Below are 23,813 nucleotides of genomic sequence, written 5' to 3' on the forward strand. Positions count from 1 at the left end.
ATTTTATTTTTGACCAAAGTGTCTACATTGTCATTTACTTCATATTCATATTCCTGAAAAGTTATTGACTTAAAATATCATCACCCAGTATCTTCAAGCAACAAAGAGACCAATATCCTGAAATAAAAGTGACTCTCACACCACACATCAAAAATTAACAAACATCAGTTTCACCGTTTGGTGTCAAACAGTTTGATTTGTTCGCCGATTCGTTTTCTTTTTGTGTAATGCGTAGTATATACGTGTGCGCGTACACACAATAAGCTTCCCTGTGATTTTACTGCATTACCTGTTAGTAATAGTCTGTGTGACTAGAGGGTACTGAGGGTTTTTCAAGTGTGTGATATGTGCATGTGCGGTGCAGAAAGCACAAGACTCTCCGAGTCACATTGGCACCACCGGTCTGTAAATACAGTTCAGACATGGTCTGGGCAGGCAAATGTCTCAAACTCTGGAGTCCACTGAGGCAAAAAAAGCAGCATCGGCATGTCTTCCCTCAGTAAGGACCTGACATGCCACGTTTGGCTTAAGTGCAGTTACCTGGCAACTACAACCTGCATGTAGGATTGTTTTAGACTGCTTCACATGAAATACACAGATTTGTAAACAATTATGATTGAAGTCAGTGTCATTCAGTCCTGACGTTTGGGACCCCAGTCAAACATTCTACCGAGCCAATCAGGGAACAGACTGATAACAGACTCGATTTAACCATCTGGCAGGAAAGAAAACAGCAGCGTACTCTGTCCCAAAGACCAGGAGTGAAAAGCACTGACGCGGCTCACAAGTGTGTGGTAACACAGCTCCTATTCACAAGTTAGTTTTCCATATAGGTTAGGGCTTTGTACGGTTCACAACAACCAGATACAACTTATATCCGTGGTGAACAAGTCTAAATAAAAAGGCAGCATTAATATGTTAACATGTCTCCTGTGTGTATATCCCTCCCCTGTAAGTCTGCTTCATCCTCATGGGATTATTACTTAATATTCCTATGTGTAAGGTTTAAAGGATAAGTCTGACGATACTATCAATCGTCTCTCAATCCTGAATGCACCAAGTACCTGGAAGTTGCAACTGAAAACAGCTCCACACTAATCCTCTTTACTCCTGTTTGAGCGACAGTTGTTAAAAGCTACCATGACTAGTATTGTTGACTAAATTAAAAAAAATTATTTAATACAATCAAACTTATCCTTTAAGTTAAAGTGGGCAGAGATAACAAGAGGAAAAAAAGGCCACCACCACTCCTTTAAAAAAAAAAAGAGATTTTGTTCTAAAATTCACAAGTTGTATCCATTCGATAAAAATAAACTTGAACAACTTCCCAAATTTGAGCTAGTCCAAATGAGTGTGTGTCGTGTAGAAACAGCCCTTATGCATTTACAACATCTGCCAGGGTGAAACTTTGCTTGTATTCGTACAGGTGTAAACACATAAGCACGCTGTACTCTGAAGACGCAGGTCATGTGGAGAGTCTCTACGCTGTAGGATTGTCTATAAGAGGAACAGTTACATTATGCATATTAGTGTTGAGCTCCCTGATCACAACAGGCGAACTGAAGCAGGTCGGCGTGCGCTCGGTATACATTAGCGTCGAGATTCCCTTCCACATTTGGCACTGAAAAATAAAGTCAACAGACACACAAATACACACTTCCTCTATGAGGAAGCTTTTTTTTCTGGGGGGAAAGTACTGAAGATGAAGTTGTTTAAAAGACTCAATGACTCATGCTATCTACTGAGGGAGGTAGATGGACTTGATTATTGTACAAGACGGATAGCCGTCGTCTTGCAAGTCACTTTTAAAAAAAGACTCTCAGTGGGCGAGAGTGCAGCGGGTCGAAGAAGAGCGCCAGTCTATCAAAGAGAACCTCTCACCAGTGTAATACCACAACACTGCGGTGGTGCCTAATATTCTCTCCTCGCAATAACACCGATGTAGTAATGTTAGTCATTTCCATATACCGTGAACAATAGTTGCATATAGACCTATCATAGACAGACATGGTGGTGGTTTCAGGGCCGAGTGAAAACTTCAAGAGGTACAACCGCAATTCCAACAAGTTGAGACTCAGAAATAAAAACAAAATGCTGTCATTTGCAAATCCTTTTTTGACCCAAATTCAATTTAAAGCAGTACAATGACAAGATATTTAATGTTCAAACTCAAAATGCTCATTGTTTTTGTTTTTTTTAGAAAGTAAATGCACATTCTTAACTTGGCACCTGCGATATTTTGGAATAAGGGCAACAAAACACTGAGAAACAGACTGGAATTTTCCACAGGTAAAAAAGGTAAAGTGATAGCATCACGATCAAGAGGAATCCTCGAAAAAAAAATCACTTGATTAAAAGAAAAGTTGGGGAAACTTCACCACTATGTGTAAAATTGCATTGGCAAATTGTCCAACAGTTTAAGAAATACATTTCCCATCATGCAACTGCATGTCCATGAGTTTGGGAACATGACAATTGTCAATAAACATGGGTTTGTGACCGTAATACATGACAAGACTCTACCACACAAACACCATCCAGAAATGCCATCAACCTTTCTGGGCCCAAACCCATCTAAGCTGGACTGCATAAACGTGGAAGACTGTGCCCTGGTCTGTTCAATTGTTTATGGAAATCACAGTCATGTTGTTGGGATTTACAGTGCAACGTTTAAAGACGGGACATCCCTGCATAATATTCCTGTGAGACATGTTCATCTCTTTGTTAGAGAAAGAGGAATCAAGACTGCAATCTAGACCTGTAAATGTTTGGTGCATCATAAAGCACAAAGTATGAAGACGGTAAGAGACCTTGGAATAAATTAAATCATATTTCAAGCTAGAAAGGGAAATAATTCCACCTTTCAAAACATCAACAATTAGTTTCTTCTGTTGCCAAATGCAGAGTGATATTTAAAAACATCTTTAAAAGGTGATGTAAATCAAAAGTTATTCTGCAGGCATCAAGATCAGAAAAAGCACATATTTGCACCAAACAATGATGCTTATCAAAATGAACATTAAATATCTTGATTGTATTGAGCTTTTTATGAGCGATAACGTAAGTCATTGCATTCTGCAGTTTTTACACAAAGTCGCAACGTTTTTTTTTCTTTTTGGAATGTGGGTTGTGCAAACTCGTGACCATCTCATCCTCTTCACACCTGGAGCAGAAGGTTCACATTTGTTTCTTCAGGGAGCTCTGCCGAGTTCAACGTCCTCAACAAAGAGGCTAGCGTTCAAGACCTTTGGCTGAAGTTCATGTCTCTTCCTGTGCTTAAGATTTGAAGTCTATGATTATCATAGGCTGATTGGATTTCTAGAGAGACTAGAAAGAAGAGAAAAGGGGTCAACAGGTGTCGGTAATTCCTGTCTCGCATTAATCATCGTCTGTAAAGGTTAAAATATCCCAGGACATGAAAAAAATCTTGCGGTGTCCAAGGAAGTCATAGACGGGATATTTTGGTCAGTAATGACTTTCATTTGGACGATAAATCCAATACAACTCTAAAAAAAAAAAAAATCCCAGACTCAGTTGGGAAAGCCCAGTGTCCTGAAACAGAGCTCTTGTTCTGTTTGACATTCATCAGCCATGGGAGGAGAAGATGGGCCTGCTGATGTTGCTGTTGGTTGTCATGGCTGCCAATTCCCACCTGGAGGGGAAACAAATAGAAGAATCAGCCACAAAAAATGTTTTGTCTTCAGAAAAAATAAATATGTATGACAATCACAAATTCTGAACTGCATTAAATATAAACTGTATCCATCCATCCATCTTCTACCGCTTTATCGTGCCTAGGTGGGGTTACACCATGGACAGTTGGACAGTCCATAGAGACAAACAACCACCCACTCTCACATATGGTCAATTTAGAGTGTCCAATTTACTTAATCCCCCATGTCTTTGAATCTTTGATCTGAACACACAAACCCGGATCTTGCCAACCACTACACCAACCATGTGGCAATATATAAACTTCATTAAATATAAAATTGTGTTGCATTGTAAATCACTTAATCATGTGACATTTACTTCCCCCCCGTGTTCCCCCCCTCCTCGTCTGAGTGAAGGTGTACGACGTGGACAAGGTTGAGAGGACGCCCCGCAGTAACACGAGAACTGGGAGCAGGGGCTGACAACAGGGTCTAGTGCTGACCTGATGACAGGTCAGAGGTTGAGCTCCAGATTGTTATCACTGGCTCTGGTTTCACACTCACTCCCTCTCAATTGCTTTGTTCACTTTATTTTTGTTGTTGTGCGCGTGTGTGTGTTTAAGAGGAGAGATTGGCATTGGAGCTAGAGATGCCAGTAAAGGGGCAGAGGGAGTATTGTGACCCCACTGAAAACCCTCCAAGGGTTAGAAACACTAAAGTGGGGAGCGTGCAAGGTGGCAGTGGCAGAAACGAGAGGCTATGAGGGGTAATTAGTATCAAGTTCCTGGAGGGGGGAAAAAAAACACTTAAGTGTAACCCCACTGTTTGCCTGACAAAGTCTATTCATTAAGGATTTTTGAGAAGTTGTATTACATATGAAGTACACTAATTACAGTGGAAACAATTAAACATTTATCTCAATATACAGCTCATTAAAAGAGGCTGACAAGACGATTAAAGCTGAAGACACACGTTCTTAGTTTTAAAGTCAGCTTGAATTCTACAGCCTTTCCAACACATCACAATGGTTTTGTCAAACTTCTACATTTAATTGTTTATAAAATACATTTGTTAAAGAGAAGAGAATGGCGTAGTATATTTCTTTCACATCTTCTATCGTCTTATGTAGTAGCTTTGCTAAATCATTGAAGTTTCCTCCACCAGACATGGGTACAAAGACAATGGACAAACTGGAAGCATCATGCAGTTTGACGTTTATGTTAATCCATACAATTTTTGCACACATTAAATAGCAACAACATGAACATGCCAGTACTGTGACAAAACTGCACTCATGTTTGATGCTTCACTGACCTGATATCATGTGGGAGTCCCGACTGCTCCAGACTGTACTGAATAACAGCTATTTTGCATAATGTCTTCAAATTAGGGCCTGGGGAGGAAAAAAAGAGGAAGAAGTCACAGATGGATTATTGAATATGAGGTCAGATCTGCTCTCCATTACACTGTCCAAATGTGTTGTTTCTGAGATGCTGCTGACACAACAGAATACATAATGTGAGGATGTGAACAACATGATGGCGTGAGTAACCGAGGACTACTAATATTTCTAATACTAATCACAAACGTCCTCTCATTTCCCACCACCGTCATAGTTGTTCCACCATATGGCTGGTGATAAACAGTGTGAGGGCACCTGTGACCGGCACATGGCGGTGTATGCCCCAGGGGATGCCACTGGGTACTGCCAGTCCCATACAGTCCCTGTGTAAACCCACCCACACAAAACCTAACTGTGACCTGACAGCATGGCACTACTACTCCAGTACACGGAGGATATAGCTATATTTAGAAGTCTCAGAATCGGAAGTGCCCCACGTGATAACACAAAGCATGGCCAAGGCCACGCTCACTAGGCCAGGTGAGACATAAATGAGGGTATTTATGTGGACTAGAAAATTTAGAAAGGAAACCACCATATAAATTATATATGAGGGCAAGATGCCTGAAAAGACTGGGCTGATATAGGTTGATTTATGGAGCAGGAATACTTACTGAAGTCTAAGATATACAGGTCAGAATGATCCATGAGATTAAATTCATCCCCCATTCCTTGCTCTGGACATGGACTGTAAAAAAAAACAAAAAAACAGAGAGAATGTTTTGAGGTTCGAGATGCCAACAAAAACAGAATAAAACATTTTCTCGTACTTCTTTCACAAAATCCCAAAAGCATAATTGTCCGTTTTCATAAATAAAAGCCACACAACTCCCTGAGGCTGTTTCTGTATCTTACTTTAATCACAAAGGTTCATAATCAGGTAGCCACAGCTTGTTCTTAAAAACAACAGCACTGCTCAAATAGCACTCAACTTTCTCTCTCTTATCATAGGCTGGCATGATTTAAGCCCACAGGAAGTTGAAGACTGCGGTGAGACGGCAGGCTGGACTGTGCTGATAATCGCCCCAGACCTGTGCAGTCTTTGATACCACTGCACATCTGTTTCCTGCTACAGCAAAGCACACACACACACAGACACAGACACCTGTGACACACCTGGTGAAAAACGTGCTGTAATGACCGAGAGAAACAATATACTGTATTAATGTTGGTGTATTCAAAGCACGTCTTTGCAGTGCATAAAGGCATTAAGAGTTTTAAACTGCCCAGAGGACAGTTTCAACCAAACAGGTGCCTTCCCTCAGCACTTTAGGGTCTATGAATATCTAATGTGTAGAGTTACTGAGGTATATGGCAGAGTTATTTTGGAGACTTCAGACTAGCGTCACAAGACGTTGTTTGCCAACACATGGACTGGCCACTGACCGACAAAGACACCATCAGATACCACCACTGTATACGTTTACCTTTTCCTCCCTATACTTGCCTGAACACTATTTACACTTTCTGCGACTCGTTCTCATCCTCCCATCAATCTCCACTCCTCTTTCCTGCCGTCATCTCTATCGCGTCTCCCTTATGCAGCGTGTTCAGGATGTTGTAAGGGTTTTTACGTTGCTAATCTTCCCTAAACAAACAGTGTGGTAGCTTAAAGCGGCCAGGAGAGGTGCAGAGCACGAGTGCTGCCGTCCCAGGGGGCCAGCTGGGGAAGTCATTACGTTCCCCCCCCAGGAGGTGATCTACCCAGACTTACAGCATTGAGCCTTTATCAGACTACAATCATCCAAGTCCCCGATCCCACCCCCATCGTCATCACCATCATCATTAGGGCTGCAAAGATGAATCCATTAATCAATTATTAATCAATTACTAAATGATTGATTTTTCAGTTTTAGTGTTTTTAATATAAAACAAGTTCTCTGATTTCTCAGCTTCATAAAAGTGAATAGTTTCTGGTTTCTGTGCTTCAGATAAGAAAGAAACAAACATTTCTGACATTTTGTGGACCAAACAACAAATCGAGAATATAATCAACAGATTAACTGATGATGGAAATAATCATCCCAAATCATCATCATCATCATCATAATCATTCACTGCTGGCTATAATATTACTTCGATGAATAAAATAGTTTCCAATTCTGGCTCATTTCGACATCAACAGGCAACATGAACACAACTCAAGTGCTGAAGCTGATTGATTAGTACAACAAATGAATTTCACATATCTGTAGAACTACATGAACACTGGTCGTGGACTTTCTTGGTGGCACTGAACCTTGTCCAAACGATACTCGTGCTACAACAAGCTGCAAACAGTCGGCTGCTGGATGCCAAAACACCATCATCATCAAGCATCTGTTGCTGAAAATGTCCCGTGGTTTGTGGCTGAGGTGATGTTCTTGTCATCAGAGGCTCTAGTTGGCTCTATTCAACTGCAAGTTCACAAATTCCGCTTCTTATATATTTCCACCTTCATCATGAAAAGGATAAAAAAAAAAATCCTATGTAAACACTTCTGTTTGTGAAGGCAAAACTCTTATCACGAATAGACTGTGTCCATAAAAAAAGTTATGAAAAGCCCTGTCTTTATCTAAAGCACACACTGAGGTAGCTGTCAACTACTGTGCAAGCTCACGTGGAGAAAGGCTGTGGGCCTCGGAGGCTGATGTGTGAAAGGCTGCAGATAAGAGGATGCTTTAACAGAAGCAACAAGAGAGATGAAGATTGCCTTCCCTGGGAGAAGGCTTTCTCGTACGCTCGTGGATAATGACGGCCTGGGTGTGAAATTCAGCAGAACATTACAGAATGATAATGTTTATTGGTCTAGGCAAAAAAAAAGAAGTGAGAGGCTCAGGGGGGACAAGGGGTGGTAAGAAGTGTCTAATGGAGTGGAAGAATTTGGAAGTGGGGGAAGCCGCAGAGCGCGACTTTATGCTACGTCTTCCTGTTTGATGGGTCACTTTGTTACTCGATCAGCAAAGTATCACTATGTGTGAAAGTTCTCCTCCCCCTACGACAGCAGCAGCAGCAGCAGTCCCCAGTCTGAGCCGCTCCCCCACTAAAACAACATTGGTTGCTATTTCAAACAACACTCAATGAGGGTGCCTAATCACCCAATTGCCAGTCCTTTCTAGAAATGCACTGCCTGCTTCACCTCATTATCTTCATCACCAAGGTCTCAATGTGGCAGAAGAAAGAGCTGAACTACTGTCCTAAAACTAATGAGGGAGCACGTCGGAGCCTGGGAACACTCCTGACTCTCTGAAGTATCCAGGGGTTTAACTGCCCACAAATTCTGCTAATGGCTTTCAGAAACGATACAAAGAAAGTGACGAGAAAAAGACACGAGTTGGAGGGAACTCAATCATTGACACCTTTCCTTTGTAAGCCTCTTCTCCAAGTCTGTTTTCAGCAGCTTCATTGGCCATATCCTCATTCTTGAGTGATACGATCTGCATCCTTTTCCTTTCTGTACCACCTATTGAACTTAAGGCTTTCTGAACCATCTAGCTCACAGGAACTCATCACACACTACAACTTCCTTCAGAGTGCCTTATCAGGACAGCCAGACATACATTCAATTATTTCAGCAAGTCTTTGGATTTGAGTGAAAAAAACAGGAAACCGGCTGGGAACAAGGAGTGATACGAACAAAAAGAGAGCAGTTCGTAAATTACTGTACATAATTGCACTATGCGGCATAGATCTTGACTAAAGTGGTATCTGCATATAAACACAAACAGGGCCATTACCATTTTCAAAATAGTTTATAATGGATTGTAGCTGCAGTGTGGCAAGACTGACAGAAGGTGTCACAGACTGATATTTGCCATTTTTTGTTTTCAGAATCTCAATAAATGTTGTATTGAAGCATTTTTCATCTGAACGTTGTTGTTGTTTTTTTGATGACTGTTTAATTTTTTTAAAACTTAGTTTATGCGTTATTTTAATGAAAATGCCGTATATATTTGCACTGCACTGCAGGCACAAAAGGTAGATTGTAGAGACAGACCATTAGTGATCAACTTAAATGAAACAATGTTGTTATATTTTAGCAGATGGAAACAGAGCAAATCAGTTTTAAATATATCAGCCAAAACAATCAGCATAAATTATCGACCATAGGCTCCACTGAATTCTAAAAATCTCTATCAGCATCAGCCATAGAAAGACAGCTGTCGACCTCTACAAGAGAGAATGACTTTGTTTCAGTTTTAGACGTGATTGTGCAGCCGTGCAATCATTGAAAATCTACTGAAGTAACAACAATTATTTGGTTATTGCATAAATGTTTTTGCTCTCTATATTTACCAGTGTTTAAATTAAAAACCTATAATTTCTAGGATCTAATTAGAGGGCTAAACTGTTATGTGTTGGAGGTAAACTTTCTTTGGTTATCACAGTTTGATAGGTTCCCGTCCTTTTTTTTCTTTTTTTACTTAATCTCTACCGTCTCACCTGAAGCAATCTGTGCCCCCTCCTGGGCCGTAGCTGGATTAAGCCTGTAGTTGCCCAGACCTAAGCCCCATGCAGAGGGTGAGACATGCACAGCTGGCTCCCCAAAGAGACGCCCGACTTCAGATTAGGCAGGAGATGCCAGGATTCTAGTGAAACATGCATCTCAGATTACAACTCGGAGGGGAATCATAGTTGGACAATTGGGAAAAGTTACTTAACAAGTCTCAAGTAAATACAAATGTCTTCCCTTTCATCACAAGAGGAAAACACCAAGTTGCCTTTAAAAAGGAGGAGGATGGTTAAACATTGACTAATGGCCACAGCTGGTTAATATACAGGGACGGTCTTGTATGGTTGTCAAATGCTTCTCTATAATTGGAAGATTAATTTTGGGAGAATAATCGAGTTCCTCTATTGCCCAAACTTTATCTGCAGCCTAAAAAGCCTTGGACTCAAGGTCAGCCACCAGGAGACACTCACAGCAGGAAATACTGATGCACGCTCAGTAGCTATAGATCATAGCTTTAGTACATGTATGGATATGGTCCATGCCCTCTATTTCAAAACAGTTTAGAGCTACAATAGAAACTGTTGTTGCCTTCACCCTGCCGTTTACCACGCGTAGCTGTAAATCATTTGGCTTGGTTTGTGTTGTTCGTCATTTTTACTTGTTGACATTGTCAGACTTTGTTCAACAGAATGGCCTTAAAACCACCACATTGTGATGACAGCAAAGTAAATCAGAAGCTAAACTATTCAGATTAAGACGTGTCAATGTACATGGAGAACTGCTGCCTGTTTATTTGAGGTGCCGTGCAACACTCAACCTTATGACACCTCAACGTATACAGCCTGTTAGCGGGTTAAGGAGGGTTAAGATGCAGATATTATACTACAAATGAGCTAGTCTTTGAAGAGTAAATCACAGTATTGCTGTGCAGCCCCAAGGTCTTGTCCCGCCACGTGCGGGATGCCCCGTATCCTGTTGGGGTCATCTCAACTGTTTGACAGGTTTTATCTCGGCCGTACAAAACACACACACACACGCTCGCAGACAATTAATAAAGGAAACTTCTGCAGCCTACCCTTTGACACTGAAGGCCAAACGGCAACATGTGTGTGGCATCATAATCTATGGTGTGTTGATAGGCATGTCTCCATGAAGCAATTTTCCACAGTGGCAGATTTAATATATCACAGGCTGCAGTAGGGTGCATAAGAAAAGGTAGATATTTACATTTAACATAACAGACAATTTAATGATAAAGCAGGGGTTACCATACAGTGTGAAACCAGGTAATATAATACATGCTTTTGAATGAGTGCTGCCTTAGTTCCAGCTTGTGTTTAGTCTAACATTTGAACTGTCATGTTCATCAGTGATAAGACCACATGTTAACCCAGCAGGGCTATCATACCAGCAACCCTTTCAGCCCTTGATAAGGTGCAAAATGGCTTGGTTAATGATATCAAGGCACCGGACTTTTGACCTTCTAGATCAGGTAAACAAAATCACAAGACCCTGCAAAAGCTCTCAAGCTCAACAACTCTCCGTTTTGAAATGACTAGTCAAATTCCACACGGATTAAATATCACGGTGAGATTCTGGTGGATTTAACAAGGGTTCTGTGCTGGGATGTTTTGACTACCAGTGTGATTACCTGCCATGTGGTCTCTCTCTTTGCAACCACACTCCAACAACTGCTGGGAGTTTCTCATTAACACTAAAACAGTCATCTTTACTGAAATTAACATAAAAAATAAATAAATGGAAGTGTGTCCACAATCAACGTACTCTTGCATTCAGCATTTGTACTAAACCAGAGAAATTGGCATAAATGTGGAAAAAAAAAATCACCACGAAACTCTGCATACTGCCAAATGGAACACACAGGGTGAGCATGTGCGTGTATGTGCGCACCACTCTGACGCCAGCTTGACAATAGATGCTGTGAGTCATGAAGTCATGCAAACGCAGAGGCACAAAATCATAGAAATGGCACACAACACAGAAAAGGAGAAAATGAGTGTCCCACCGTCCTCTCTCCTCAGTATAGAAACTCAGTACCTTCGATAATTATACAGACTCTGGAATGGTTATTAAAAGGCTCAAAAATCCTCACCGATTACTGCTTTTGAAAGGGACAGCACAAAACTGAATCCCCTGGCTTTATTCAACCTACACTGACAGCCACCAAATGCTGCTGCTCACATCGAATGGCAATGAAAACTCCTCTCCAACACTTTCAAATAAAAAAAGCATAATATAGGGCAAAGACAAGCAGAAAGATACTTTATTCAAATAGTAACATTTCTCTCCTAACCTTTAAATCTATCATAATTTCAGCCTGCAGAGGTACGAATACCTGTGGTGTGATGGAATGAGTACACATTGTCACGTCCACGTAGACTAAGGGCCACAGCTAGATTTCTGTTTGGTGTCTGCTCCCAGCATGCCAATCTGTCATGTCCTTGTTCACATCCTGCCCCTCCGTGCTCGAAATACATTCCGGTTTAGCCAAATCTGATCTTGTCATAAGCAATTATACATGGGGTCTGATGACTGCCAACAATGACAACACAAGCTTAGCATGCAATCATCTACGTGGGACTGTCTTCATGTGTAGTTTAACTTTAGCCATGCTCAGTTTCTCCAAAGGTGAGAAAAAGGTTTGCGAATTGCACTGGTAACTGCTAGGTGAAGGTCAGTGCAGGTGGGATTAGTCATGCACGGGTCGTCCTTCGTGGGGCCGTGAGCAAGTCTCAGTAAATGAGTGTAGCAGAGGTGCTGAGGGTATATCAAATTGCACTCCGTGAGAAAGAATGCCCCTTTAGGTCATAAATCAGTGGCAGGGCAGAATTTCGCGCCTTTCTGCAACTCAGCAGGCCTGTTTATACTGATGCAAGTGGCACTCGATAAGACTGCAACTAATGTCCAGTCTGTCATTCACACAAACACAGCTGATTTAAACTCAAATAAATAAAAAGTGTACACAAAAAAAACATAAATTACAAAAAATAGAGATCATGTGCAAACATCAAGGTTCTCAGTGCAAACATAACATTACACTTAATTAAGTTATAATTAATGTTTTACAGACACCAAGCACTATATATTCACTTGAGTCTATGTTTGCTTTACAAATGTGCGACACTGTAACCCTTTGAAAGCAGAGGGCACTTGGACTCAACAGTTTTATTGTCCTTCACTAAAGTGATAAATTAATTTCCTGAAGGTAAAATAAATATCATCAACTGGGAATAAATATCAACAGAGGGGTTCTGTTTTGGATCAATTTGAAAGCACAACTAACCCAGGAAAACGAGATGAGGGCCATAAATTTCAACACAATTTCCTTGGCAGACCCACCAAATTGAGGAGCCACACAGAAAAAACACAAGCAAAGTGTCCAGCAAATAATTCACGACAGCCTGTGCAAGCATTAGTCAATTGCACTGGGACAGACACCAATAAATTTCCCCCCTGTTAAATACCCTCTTGTTGTTAGGTCATGCAAAAATAAACACACAAGACGAGGCAACGGCTGGTTTCAAATCAAAGATTCACGGTAGTGTAAAATGGAAAAATTAACACACTATCCTTAAATCAGTGTAAATCATGACCCAGGTTAAAATATCAAATTAACTTTAATTGGAAAATGTTCCAAGTAAAGAATGGAAAGCAAACAAACGTGTGTGATTAAAAGCCTCTCGCAGTGTTTGTGTGTCTTTCGTATGTGTGTGCCTGTGCTTATGGGAGTTCCTGTGTGTAAGAGGCTTAACCGTGCTCTTATAAACAACAAACATACAATTCTGTTCAAGAGTACCTGTGTGGCCAACTTTTTCAGAGCCTGCAAGGATCACATCCTAATTTGTACAGTAACAGGAAACAATATCTTAGCAGAGTTCGAAGAACAGAGCAATTGCTGTGAAATAAAACCCTCCACTTCATTATAATGAAGAAAAAGGTCAGCGGGCACTCAATTTCCTATAAAAAATTTAATTATAGAAAATCTGCCCTAATGCTTAAACAGGATGTAGGAGATACTTTGTGGTGTTTGATTTCTTCCTCTGTTCACCCCGTACCCTCAATCATCTCAGTGGCCCTGATGACAACTCCCCTTCTCCTGCCCTATCTGCTCTCAACAGGAAATCATGACTCCCTAAAACCCATCCTGGACTAATCCTGGAGAGAAGCCAAACAATGCACAACAATCTTGAAAAATAAGCTACATCTTAAGCACTCATTCTATTCTAAAGCAAGGACTTTTTCTCTCTCTACTGATGCCAAGTGCTTGCTCATTGTGTGAACAGTAGGGTATCTCATTCTCTTTATAATATTGTAATATCTTGGCCTTCTATGTCAAGTGCCTTTAGATATTGCATTATAGGATTTGGCACCATACAAGTAAAACAGATTTTCTTTGAACACCATGAACCTCTATTTATGGCCAGCAGATTGGGTTTCTCAAAACTGTAATCTGAATATATTCATTGTTTATTTAAGTATGTGCTGTTGAGAGGAAAGCACCTCACTGTCAGAGTTTGAGATATCCCTAAAACTCCTCTGCGGAATTATAATTATATAGTTTCCAACAGTTACTGCTGCTGCATGATGGATTAGTAAAGATTAACACTTGTGTATTGGGTTGTGTACCTTCCCATGATGTGGTAGCAATTGGAGCAATAGAAAACTAACTCAACGGCAGCCAAAGGTATTGAGGACTTGAAGCCGTGCAGACGTAGTGGAGCTGAAAGGACTCTTATCCACAGTCTCCCGATCTTCACTATCAGGTTAGCCCAGTGGGGTTCACCTGATAACAGGAGCCCAGGTCCCGGACTTCTTTGGACCATGCTAATGCCATTAGCTACTTCATTACTCCACTGGCTGCTGCCCTATCACAATCACGTCACCAGCCCAGTTGCACCTCACCTCCCACCAACCCCCAGCAATCGCTACCGTCTTACGGCTGACCAGGGAGTCATCACAGACTACTGTCTCCATGAGCCAGACCCACCATATGAGCAAATGTGCTTCATAAAGATTATGATGACAAACAATGAAAAGCATTTGTTAAGAAAGGTCTTGTTAACATTTCCACTACCTACCGAAGACAAAATGTCTTTTTTCCCCTCCACTGCAAACCTTTATTTTGACAGTAGCGGCATTTATCACTATAATATTAGTCCTCAGTTCCTCCTTAGGTTCGCCAGTATCAGACAAATGTATCTCCATTTCACTGAGCTTTCAGTAATTGTACAATTCTTATTATTCAATATTTTTCAAACAAAAGAGAACAGAACAAATACATTTCTGAATAGTTTTTGTGATAGAATTGAGTCTCAGCATTAAGTTCAAACAACAGTAGAAAGAGCAGCAGGGGTAGGAGCAGTAGTACTTGGTGTTTACAGTAACTTTAAAAAATATATTTTTTTATATCACTACGTTAATAAGTCTAGTTTTCTCTTTTTTTTTATAAATGTCATTGTGTTGTCATCGTCTTGTGTGTAATGCTGCTGCTACACCTAAATTTCCTAGCTTGGGATCAATTGATCCATCCATCATCTTCATGTTAGGGAAACTATTTAGTCATAGTCAATTCTCTTGATTATTCAAGATTGTTTATAATATTAGTTTCAAACACCTATAGTCCAAATCTGTATGTTTCTGAAACACACCATTGGTCTCTCCGAAAGTTTCCCTGAACACATCGACAAGCAAGGGTTATCAATAATATCCTGCTGAAAACAACTGTAAATCAGTGGTGTTTAAGTATGTGATGTATTTACAGTGTAAAATCCTAAAAAACGTGTTTTATGTTACACAACAAATCTTAAAGTTCAGCTGAACTTTTGAAGTGGAGATGCTTTGTAAATTTTCTGGACAAGGCCTGCACAACTTAGAAGCTAAAAGCTAATGACACGTATGAGTGGAGTCAATTTCACTGTGCATTTGGCTGCATGGAACTGCTCCGTATAATAAAACAATGGCTGAGCTGGCACATGGTCGCTTTATCATCATACGATGTCAGCTTAGACTTTAATAAATATCCTGTGTGAGGAATAGACTCAGGAGTGTGAAATAAAAAATAATTACGTGGAACAATTCAGCTGGGGGCTTTATAAATGCTGATCCCAATTATAATTGTTTTCCTCGGTAGATTGGTGGACCTGAAAGACACACACACACACACAAGTGCACTTGGACATGTATATGTATGCTGTGGATTTGCATGAAACGTGTGTATGTTGACATATACTGTGTTTATACTGCATGTATGCACATGCAGTTTTTCTCAACTTTTTCCTTTGGGTAATACTGGCAAGATGTGTTCTACAACAAATAAGCAGTTCTGCGAAGTGAATATACCATTACAGCAAGTCTTACAATGACAATTCAACAACCAGGATACTTTTTAATTAAAACCCCCAAAACAGTAAAAGGTCACAGAGATCAGAAATACTTTTCTAGTTATTTGGTGCCTCACCTCGTTCCTCCAAAGAGGATGATCCGATCTCCCACCATACAACAGCACTGCCGTCTCCGGGGGCACGGGCCTTTCCCCCTCGGTTCAACCTTCTTCCAGGAAAAAGCTTCTATTTTGTGTAAAAAACAAGAATAACATAACATTGTTAGGGTACTGTCTATCAGCTGAAGATCAAGAAATGTTAAGCAATACAATAATCAGACCCTAAACCAGAAGTCTCAAACCACTTAATATCAAATTATAATAAGTTATTTCAGTATGGATTTTGAATCATAAATAAGTTAAGAACACTGTTATTTTGAAATTATGTCAACTATCACAATACATATTAATATTTCAATGTCTTCTTCACCTGACCGGCCCCCTTGTTACCAAACTAGAAATTCCATGGCCCCTAGGTTATTTGAGTTTGAACACCGAAGATTAAAACTGTCATGTTATGGCTACACTTATGATGTTGACAAAGATCTGATAATGTTTAACCATTAATGCAGAAGAGCAGGTCGCTTTAAAGGTTTCACAAACCTCTTCTTGCCACTGTAAACCTTTATAGATGCAAACCTTCATCTGAACCCTGAATTTACATGACAGAAATAGAGACAAATCCTTCCTCCTATGCACTGTGTCTGATGACGTCATGTCTGTTTAATTTGTTCCAGATAAGTAATAATAACTGTACAGCCTCAAACGCTCAGAGCCAACAGCATCATAGCATCTCTATAGCAACAGGGCATTCAGATTTAAGTAGATAATTGGGAAAATGAATGAAGTGCTGCCATCTACTGGACTGAAAAGACCATGTTTGAATGGGAAACAGCAGATAATCAGATTTACACGTCTGCTTCAGTTCAGGTAACTGATATACAACCTATTGTGTTTGTGGCAATTTTTATATTTTTTATTTTTATATATTATATATTTTTTATAATGATTGTGTATTAAAAAATGTAACATTAATGACTTGGCCTGGACACTGGTGGCTGAATTATTTTTAATCATTTCTAAAAAAAAACGTGAAAGTGACAGTAAGCCAGTATCACAACAATGGCAATGTAATCGTAAGGGTATGAAATGCCCCCAAGACACACACAAAGTGATAGAAATAAGCAGTGAATCACCTGGACTGAATTTCCAGAGGTCGTTGAAGTGCTGGTCCAGGCGAGCATTATATCCTCCAAATATGTAAAGCTCTCCATTGTAGCAAACTAAATAAAAAACAAACATATCATTGGATTAAGATGAATATCAACGGTATCTGCAGCACAGCAACTGAAACCAATTGGATTTGTTAAATCAGTCAAGTCGAGCAAAAGGGTCACGCTGGAAAATGACTGCAGTTCTCCCTCTGGAGGTGCTGTGGTGGACAGTGGAGGGAGATGTAAAAAGATACATTTTAGTGTTATAAATACTAAAAAAGAGTCTTGGAATACTTTAACTTACTGACAATTTAAACTGCAACTTCAATGTGGCCATTAGTCAGCTGATTGAGATACTGCAGTGAGTTGATTACCCTCTCACTCTCTCGCTCGCTCCATTTTCATAAAATAATATCTGAACATTTAACATTTTCCCAAACTTAAACTCATCATCATCTTCCACTTAATTTGTTCTTAGCTGCAAGATGGATCTTCTCAGCTTCTTTTCAGCAGCAAAGATGTCACAAGCACCAATTTTCCCTCAGCATGAATTTTATTTCCTCTGTGGCAGCAGAACATGCTACCCTGGTTTTAAGAAATTGGCAGGTTACACTAGACTAACTAAACCCTTTAAGAGCTGATTCACCATTACCAGGCTTTAAAACATCCACTAGTGCAACAACAAAACTAAATGGCCATTTAAACAAGGATGCTCTCTCTCCATTCAAAAGAACAGACCAGTTGAAATGAATGAACATGTAATTGTCTAGTTCGGAAATGCAGTAACATTCTCGAAAAAACAAACATGTACTTCCTTTAGTGGGGTTTGTACAGAACATGAACTACAGGAATTTTAACTAAATTGACACATTTTCTGTGTGTTTTGAACAGAACTGGAGAGAAACTGCTTTCAGTCTTTACTCATAATCCCTTACCCCACAGATGTAACTTTTTCACATGTTCTCAGCCACTATTTTGGATACTCTACATAATGTGTGAAGAGGATAATCTCTGCATTTGCTTAACACACATTTTAAATAATCAGAACTATACTGTGCAGCATCGGAAACAAAAAAAAATGTGGAGCTTGTTTTGGTGGAACAATTGCACACAGGGAGGAGAATGCTTTAATAAAATTGGCTCAACGATAATCACTAAATTGTTAATTATAATAATTTTATGGGTGTGTGTCTTACAGGCTGAATGACTCCTGCGTCCCTCTGGCAAAGGCTGTGTTGAAGGGGTGCTCATCCAGCAGTTGGTCTCCGTGTCAAACACTTTGATCTTGTTGCAGTAGATCTCATTGTTTGAGTGGAAAGGACCAAATCGGTCAGCTCGACCCCCGAATACGAACATCTTTGTCCCGATGATGGTGGCTGAGTGGAAGTCTCTCCAGCGTGCAGGAGTGCCCTGTGCAAACAAAAGCAACAGTTGATGCTGTGACTGTACTACATTTCAGTGGAAAGACAGAACAGGACACATAGCAAAGGGATTAATGTACTCTACAGACATTTACTGCATATCTGACATATCTGAATAACCTCAACTGAACCTCATTGACAAGTTTTAGATCAAAACTTTCCAGTAACTCCTAACCCTGAATGAATATTGATCAGCGTAAAAACCAGTTACCATTTGTAATGTTGCAGCCGATCAATATATACTGCACAGCTTCATCTGTAAAGAGGATTCCTAAACAGCAACTTTGGGAACGTAGCACCATCTAGTGGACAAACTAACCAAAAATTCCTTCCTTAGAAGAATATCATGCTGTTATTTGGACACTGCAAAGCTATTTTTGTGGACAGTGTGTTCAGAATAATAATGCAGCATATAGTGCAGTCTATGATTTATAGTGTAGTGAACAGGACATAAAAACACAACAGTGAAATGTGATCTGTGTCCCATGAATAAAACTGTGCTCAACAAAGGCATGCTTCTTGTCTCTTTGCATTAAGCTGGCCTGTAGCCACGCCAAAGCCTTTCACATGCTTTCCTTTCCAGAATGTGCCACCATTGTTTTCCACAAACGCATGCAGGCAAGCAGACTGTTATTTTATGAAATGAAATGAACAACAGGGGGGAATAGAATCATGTAAAACAGAATTGTTTTTGTGAATTAACATTAAATATCTAAATAATCTCAAATCACATAAAGAGGCTTGTTGAAACTGAACCAAAAGCATTACCAAACAAAATAAAACGGAAGTCCCCTTCTGAGTAAAAGCATTCACTTGGTACCTTTGTTTTCTATAAGGAAGTTTGAGAGCATGCATAAAGGGAGTATTATGTTAGTATTATTCTGTCACAAGTGCAACTAAATCTTTAAGCAGCACATTGTAATCTCCTTGATGATGTCAGTTAGGAGCTAAAAGTATGTGGTGGGGTAACTCTTCCTTGTCTGTCCAAGGGAACAGTGCTTATATTTCAGATGTATTTTACTGGAGTTTATCACATGAGCAGGCTGACTGCATACAGACACAAATGACATTCCCCACAACAGGAGTGTTTATAATCCTTTGTGAGACTGTTTGTACTTGGCGAAAGACCAGGGAAGCTGCACAACATTGCCGTGCCTTTCTCTCCAGCCAATCTGAGCGCTGGATGCCAGTGCAGCAGAACTGGCAACCACGGTAATAACAAATAGTTTGTTGATCTACTGTGCTTTGAATGTAACAAAGTATGTGTCTATTTGTGTATCTTTGAGTTCTTATTGATTTGGACTTCAACATTCTTTTTGGTTTTATTTTTCATTTATTTAAGACTGAACAACTGGTGGTTGTAACTCACCCTGGCATTGATTAATGACCAAACCATGGAGGTGGTGTCCAGCTTGTGGATGTCATTGGAAAAACAGTCGGCCTGAAAAACAGCACAGACAAATGAAATTATATTTTAATGTGCAGACAGCAAGTCACAAAGTGAAGAGTCAGTAAGCAAAACTCACCAGCTGTTCATATCCTCCAAATATATACATTGCCTTCCGCAAGACACAGGCTGAGTGGCCATCCCTTGCCCCTGGAACAGCCCCCGATATCTTGGGTGTGAACCATCTGTGGGTGTCTATAAAATGGGAACAGTTAACTCTATGCACTCCTGCAAGGAAACCCAAATTCTCATTTGACATTTTTGATGTAGCAGATGATTCATCTGCAATAGAATGTTAACACACGCATATAAGCAGGTGTTTCTCTCATTTTCCGTGTCACGTACGTTATATCAAACAGGTGCATCCTCAAGGAAACAGCCTGAAACTGTCAAATAACATGAGATGCAGGTCTACTTACTGACATCAAAGGCATAGAGCACATTGCAGGCCCCCTCTGTGTCATTGCGCCCACCCCAGAGGTAGATTGTATCATCCAGCAGCACGGCTGTGTGGCCGTAACGCATATAGGGCACTTCCCAGGCTCGCTCGTGTCCTCCCGTCCTCACTGGAGGTAACTTCATCCAGCGCAAAGACACTAAAGTAAAAACAGTCATGGTACAAGAATATTTATTATTACTTCCAAAGAAAACAATGATAATATTTGCCTGAATGCCAAAATAAATGTAACTACAGAAACATACTGAAGTACAAGCATAAAATGTAAGAAAAAAGTGGGACAGTTTCAAGTGAGAGGTGCAAGAGACATAAATATTAAAATCATGGCCAAGCTATATAATTGTCTGAGTTGTAAAATCGAAAAACTGTGTATAAGCCAGTTTACTTTCAATATTCAAAAATGTTTCAAATTCAATGCATTTTTCATGGTACTGCAATCGCAGTTAGGCACAAGCTGCTTTGGGATGTATATAGGATGATTTAGGCAGGTGGAAAACCCTTAGGCAGGTGGCTGACACAATAAACAAAAAAATATATAAAATAGGTTGTGGGGGGGAAACAGTTACATAAAAAAAACTGTCAGCTGTGCTAAGTTACCGTTAAGTGATAAAGGTTCAACACTCCCTTATCCTTAACCTCTCATTTGAAAACCAGATATTCTCCTGCTCTGGCACTGATAAAACACAGCACATGACAGGAGTGGGTATTTTCACATACACGCATACAAATAATGTTCTACAGTAGTCATAGTGCTATTAAGACCTTTTTTTAATATATACTAATGTTAATAACACTGCAAACGGATGATTAACCAAGCTCCCACAAATGATGCACTCACCGTCAAGAGAAACAGCTGTACGCATGCCTAAATTCTCTCAAAAAACTATATGACCAAATGAAGCCACAGATTCAAATTCACCGCCTACCTGTGTTGAAGACATGCACATCAATCTGACGGAGTGTCTCGTAGTCCTCCCCAGAGCAGTAGCCTCCAAAGGAGTACACTTTGTGCCCCACAGCCACAGCAGCATGGTTGACTCTCCGCGGCCCTCCTTCTAGGTGCACCGACCAGCGCAACATTCCACGCGCAAGCACCTCTAAGACTGCAAGTCCTTCGACCACCACTGTGTCGCCCGCTTGGACCCCATCAAACCAACGCCATGGAAACCTGTGATCACGTGAACAAGAAGTAGCACTTAGCTCAGGAGATGACAGGGGCAAACTGGCACAAGCAATTGAGAAAAAGAAAAAATCTGAGGGTAACTGTTTCAGCCGTGCTGACCGGCTCTCACAAGCACATGTATTATCTATGCTGGGAGAGTATTTTAAGCGGTGCTTAGACCTACACCTACCACTCTTATTTCTTTCAGTTCACTCTCGTCTGTGTGCCCTCCCACTGCACTGAGAGTTTTAAATATTGTCATTTTACAAAGTTTCTTCCCATTGTGGCAAAACCTGATACTGATAAATAACGCTTTATCAACATCATTATGGAACTTCTTAATTTATATGCCAACAATAAAGATCACGTAAGAGAACAAGGTGCTTTTAATGTAATAAAATGAAAACGCCATTTGGCTGATATGGCTTTGCATAACCTGACAGTAATGCAAATCAAAAATGAAAAGCAGGAAGGCTGAACAAAAGCAGCTTAGTTTAAAGCCAACATTGTAATTTAACAATTCCTACAAAAAACGAAGCACAAATCAAATAATCAAAAACAGGTTAATAACCGTCTACCCGTTTGTCTCAGATAAATAGTCTGTAAATCATAAAAAACAAATTACCCCCTCTCTTGCTAAACTGCCCCTGCAATTTCTCACTGACCTCCAACCTTTGTTTGCTCTTAAAAATAAACTCCCAGAAGACCATTAACATAGAACTTTCTATTTCAAGCCCACACATCTCTGAGAAGCAGGACAGGCAAGACCGAGATCACATGCGTCTGGGAGTCCTTCAACTTTATTACAGTCATAGTTGTGTTTGTCACTTTTTCCTAGTATTAGAGCAAACCATGAGAGATGTAGAACAATAACACACTTGGAATAAATAAGACTCAAAATGCAGCTACAGTCATAACATAATAGCTTTACCAGCTTAGCAACAGTAAATGGGTTTCCAGAGTTTCCTCAGACTGTGTGCTCCCTTTAGGACAGAGACTTCCTTATGAAAGCATATTCTACACTCTGCTGACACACTTAACATCAGATGACTAGCCATGAAATATATACATAATGTAATATGGTTGACAATATGGCTGCAACAATTTTTTTATTATTTGTTGCAACCATATTCATTATTATTTATTTAGTTTTATTATTAATCTGTTTGTTCTGATTTTCAGGTTCTGGTTATATAAACAAATAAACCAGATCAATTGAATATAGAGGATTTGTGTATGAAACAAGACATTGAGGTGTAAGACAAACTGAGCTTTAAAAGTTTTAAAATGTGTCATCAATAACAATCAAAAGTTGCAACTAGGACTGCACTGAATGTTTATGTTCTCATCAATTAATTGGTCAACTGTTTTTACAGTGATTTTATGTTTAGTCCATAAAATGCCATGATGGAATTTGGTTTGAAATGTGTTTCCTGAACCTCAAATTGATGACACGCTCAAAGTGTTTTTCCTGGCCACAAACCAAAGATGCTATGTTTACAGTCATAGAGGAGAAACATCCATGTATCACTGCAGTCTTGGATGCAACGATATACTGACAAGTCATGGAACTACCCAACAGATGTAGCAATGGTGACAGTATTCACGAGTTGTATTCTGAATTGACAGACGGGGGAAAACACACACTGAACAACAGCATAGGTCTCATTTGGCCCTTTAAACAGTGGGACTGATAAAGCTAAACTACACCCGGTGACATTGAACTGTAACACGGTTCTTACAGTCCAGTAAACGCCTCATACACATGCTAGTACATGTTAGCGCTCAGCCAGGGACAACATACACCTGTAAGTACAACAAAGCAACACACAGAGTCGACAGTCAACATAAACATTAACAACAACAGCCGTGTATCCGTAGAACGTGGTCCAGCGTCCAGCTGTTCGACAGCAAACTGTTCCTGAGACGCTTGTGCTAGCTATGCTAAAGCTAATAAGGAGTAGCTACGCTGCTATAGCTGTAAGCAAGATAACTAGCAGCTGAATAAAGACGACCCGGTGAGTAAAACAACAGACACACAATGCTCTACCCCCCGCCTTTACACGGCACACGATAATATAAATAATATCGACAGAGGAACATGGTTTCACTACCTTCAAGAAGTCGAGTCGGTGGTAGTGAACTGCTGTTTGGACAGGCAGTGCTAGCTAGTGGTGACTCAAAACGAACAAACCAATCTTTTAGACTCAGCGAGTTCGATACCA

General features: G+C 40.1%; 1 protein-coding gene across 1 annotated transcript; it reads right to left on the bottom strand.

Annotated features, from left to right (window-relative positions):
* klhdc3 (kelch domain containing 3) lies at positions 1–23,762 on the bottom strand. Its single transcript, XM_083898148.1, has 11 exons — positions 23,703–23,762; positions 21,353–21,594; positions 20,389–20,565; positions 20,049–20,164; positions 19,892–19,963; positions 18,298–18,511; positions 17,084–17,170; positions 15,966–16,074; positions 5,670–5,743; positions 4,968–5,046; positions 1–3,652 (listed from the first exon to the last, which is right to left on the bottom strand). Exons 2-11 carry the CDS (start codon positions 21,504–21,506, stop codon positions 3,586–3,588), a joined length of 1,149 nt encoding a protein of 382 aa, XP_083754274.1. The 5' UTR covers positions 21,507–21,594; positions 23,703–23,762; the 3' UTR covers positions 1–3,585.
* Between the last annotated feature and the right edge of the window lie 51 nt (positions 23,763–23,813).

Source organism: Microchirus variegatus (assembly GCF_963457635.1).
Source record: "Microchirus variegatus genome assembly, chromosome: 11".
Taxonomy (NCBI): Eukaryota; Metazoa; Chordata; class Actinopteri; order Pleuronectiformes; family Soleidae; genus Microchirus; species Microchirus variegatus.